Consider the following 3724-nt stretch of genomic DNA (forward strand, 5'->3'; position numbering starts at 1 on the left):
TTTTTGGATAAAATTTGTTCATTTTATTCACTTATTATTATTTTTTTAATTTGTTTTGAATATTTTATAATACATTTTGGTATACAATTTTCAGTCTCTCGATGACACTGAAGTTTACAAGGTAGTTTACGCATCAAATTTGTCTCGAAATTTTACGAGGCACGCGTAAACTGAGCTTCATACAAATTTTGACAATTCTTTTACGATGCTCGTAAGCTCATGAAGTTATGAGCTTTACCAGGCTTTTACGAGTATAAGGAAATACCCCTAATATGTATGCAAGTATATACTTTAGTGCCTCATCGTTTAACGTGAGTTCCACAAAGGGTGTATTCGCTGTGGCAATCGGATGTGGATGAGACACATAGCCATATGTATGTTATTTATTTATGCGCTTTTGTACACAAATACATATGATTCTTGGGTGAATTGTGCGCATGGTAGCATTATAAATACATACATATGTATGAACATTGGTGGTTATTTGTGCTTTTAGTGTTGGTGTCAGAGCCGAATTCTCATAATACCGGCAAATTTTAGCATCGGAATTGTTGAAACAGCATTCCAGTATGACGCGCGTTGCCGTACACAACGAGATGACGTGACAGAGCACGACATTCGACGATCCGAGCTCGGTGCAACGGCCTACTGTTCTATATCGGGAATATATACCTGAACAAAAAGCTTGACTCGGCCATTTCGCAACTACCGTGACGTACACCCTTCATAATATTTAGTGATAATCACAGTATTATTCAAAGTGGTTCCGCGGCAATCTCGAACGGACTCGATCTCGTAAGCTGTCGGCTCGCAAAGAATGCTTTGTATTCGAAACAGTGCTAATTGTTTAAACCGTTAAAATAATGAGTAGACAGTGTTTAAAAATAATGAATGTAAAAAAGCTAATTATTTAAAAAACTCGAAATCGATAACTATATCTATTAACGTAGTAAAATCAAAGCTGTGCATACATAATCTCTATAAATATTTATTATATTAATTTACTCAAAATCTTAAAGTGTGTTTGCTTTAAAAACATATCCTCTTCTAACAGAAAGTGTAAAAACCCATTGCCTCTAAATGAGAATGGAAGATCCTAACCTCGCTGAGCAGTACGTGCAGGAATTTGTGCTTGATCATCTTGAGGATGGTTCTGCTACTGTTTCAACTATAGGAGTGAAACGTGAAGACCACAGTCCGGCGGCGGGGGCGAAAATCGCTTGGACAACGACCTCGATTACTCCAGATGAACAGGAACCCGCTGACCATCCTGCCATCAAGATGCGCGCCTTTCATCAGAGTTGGCACATGGATGAGCGTCGTCTACAGCCTTTGTCACCACCACCGGAAATCTGTACACATGGTCCTATGGCTGGACAGGCAATTCTTGTGAATACATCCGTGCCCGGGGGAGTTCCCTCCACTCCACCCGAAACCCCGCCAGTCGTTAGTTCACCTACCGGAAGCACATGTGGCCATACCTATGCCACGATTACAAGTGTTCCGTACCCAACCCATCGCCCACCCACTGCTAGCACTGGTCTTACCCAAGAAATGATGTGGCTACCAAACTCCATGCGCTCGGATCCACAACCGCTTGACCTGCGACCTCTCGCTTGTCCCACGCAGGAAGAGGAGTGGGAACGTCAACGCGAATATATGCATGCCTCTGCTGCTGTAGTTGCCGCCAATCATCATCACGGACATTCGGTGGCGCAATCACAACTTCATGCTCATCACCATCATTTTCAAACGCTCGAACACTTAGCACCCATAAATATGCACACATCCTACCATAGCAGCATGACCAGCGGCACAGCAGGCTTTGGAAGTAGTGGTAATGGCAGTCAAGCGCCACCAAGCGCACCAGTGGTTCATATCAATAGGCCAATGTCTGTGAGCTCTACACGGTCATCCACTAATTCGCCGCGCACATGTTCACGGCAATATAGCACGTCTAGTAATTTAGGTCTTGAAGACTGTATTAACGATGAGCTTCTAACCACACTCACCGTACGGGAACTGAACAAACGGCTACATGGGTGTCCCCGCGAAGAAGTTGTGCGGCTGAAGGCAAAGAGACGCACGCTTAAAAACCGTGGTTACGCCCAGAACTGCCGCTCAAAACGTTTGCAACAACGACATGAGCTGGAGAAAACTAACCGGCAGTTGAATCAGGATCTGCATCGTCTAAAATTAGAGTTTTCACGTGTATGCCAAGAGCGCGATCAGCTGAAACAACGTTTGCAAATACGATCAGGCGGTAGTGGGAGCAGTGTAATTGCCGCGATATCTAATGCCACCGCGGAATGCGGTAACTCTGGAGTGATCACCGTAGGGCAATCGCATTTGAACACTGATAGCCAAAATTCGCCAGAGTTCTACCTTTGACGTCAACCAACTATCGGAGGACAACAGGCTGCAGCGGCATCCACACATCATCCGCCACATCTGCACGTGCATCAGTGGCCGGCGCGCTATCATCAACATATGCACCAGCAGCCAGCAACGCCGGTGACAATCTAAGTGCGATGTCAAAAAAAAGACTTAATTAAATATAAGCCTTCAATGGTGAACAACAAATATTAGAACTGTACTGTGAAAAAAAACGACAAAAAATTTAAATTATTGGTGTATAAAAGTAGAGACTAAAATTATGTATTTTTGACACAATCTCTCAGCGCTTCGACGGCACCTAATAACAATAAGCATATCCCAGAAAGATTATAAGTATATACGTAAGTTGTGTATGGACGCATTATTGCATTCCGTAAAGAAATTTCAGATATAAAATATTTGAAACCACTAAAACTAAATATATTTTAATCGGATCAGTTCCTCTGTTCACTGAGCAAGAATGTTTTTTGGCTCAATTTAAGCAGGAAATATTTGTTACATAGATTTTAGCTTGTACTTAGGTATACATAATTGTGGTTTCAGGTGTATATGATCAGGTTTAAATGAGAACTTCGATTTTAATATTTGTGGTTTTATTGTGGTTTAAATAAATGTGTGTTTAGAAGTCAAAAATTATTCTTGCAGTAGCTTCCTACAACATTCTAACACCTGGTTATAAAGTGCCAATCTTATATTCCCCGAAGTTCCTAATATTTCAATTACAATGCAATAGCACTTATCTAACAAATAAAATGGAGTTATCATTTATATACCTGACACCACAGATGAGTATTTTATACGTTAGTACTTATGAGCAGGGACCAAATGACCAAAACTGTTCTTGATTCAAAATTGTATCTTAAAAACTATTGTGAAGGAAACGTCAAAAACATATAATGTGTTATATAAAATTTATCGTTGTTCAACAATCTACGTTGATAAGCATAAACCTTTATTTAATAATTTTTATTTTACGTTCACAGATTAATTGTTATCTGATGAGTTTTATTTTTCGTTCGAGAAATAAAAATTACCTGGTGATTTATATTTTTCGTTCAAAAATTAAAAGTTATTTTGTGAGTTTTATATTTCTTCCACAAAATAAAACCCAAGCCCTGAAATTTATTTGTATAAAGAAAAATGGATTACATTAGAGTTCTTGGCTTTTCTCTCACATGATAATCTTAAGTACTATACTTGAATATCATATCTAATTAAGAATACTTGAATACGAATACTTTTATGTTGGTACAGAGGACATCTTATACATAGAGGTATCGCGGCCTCACATTTAATACTCAAAATAAATATATACTTTTGAATGCAT

General features: G+C 39.3%; 1 protein-coding gene across 1 annotated transcript; it reads left to right on the top strand.

The window, feature by feature from the left end:
- Nucleotides 1-1080: 1080 nt before the first annotated feature.
- Nucleotides 1081-2729, top strand: tj (Maf family bZIP transcription factor traffic jam). Its single transcript, XM_017617444.1, has one exon. It carries the CDS (start codon nt 1081-1083, stop codon nt 2389-2391), a length of 1311 nt encoding a protein of 436 aa, XP_017472933.1. The 3' UTR covers nt 2392-2729.
- Nucleotides 2730-3724: the final 995 nt, after the last annotated feature.

The sequence above is a fragment of the Rhagoletis zephyria genome, unplaced genomic scaffold (assembly GCF_001687245.7).
Source record: "Rhagoletis zephyria isolate East Lansing unplaced genomic scaffold, Rhagoletis_zephyria_1.1 Rzeph_scaffold_01409, whole genome shotgun sequence".
NCBI classification, from domain to species: Eukaryota; Metazoa; Arthropoda; class Insecta; order Diptera; family Tephritidae; genus Rhagoletis; species Rhagoletis zephyria.

Coding starts and splice junctions, on each gene's coding strand:
- tj (XM_017617444.1), top strand. CDS start 1,081: ATGAGAATGGAAGATCCTAACCTCGCTGAGCAGTACGTGCAGGAATTT.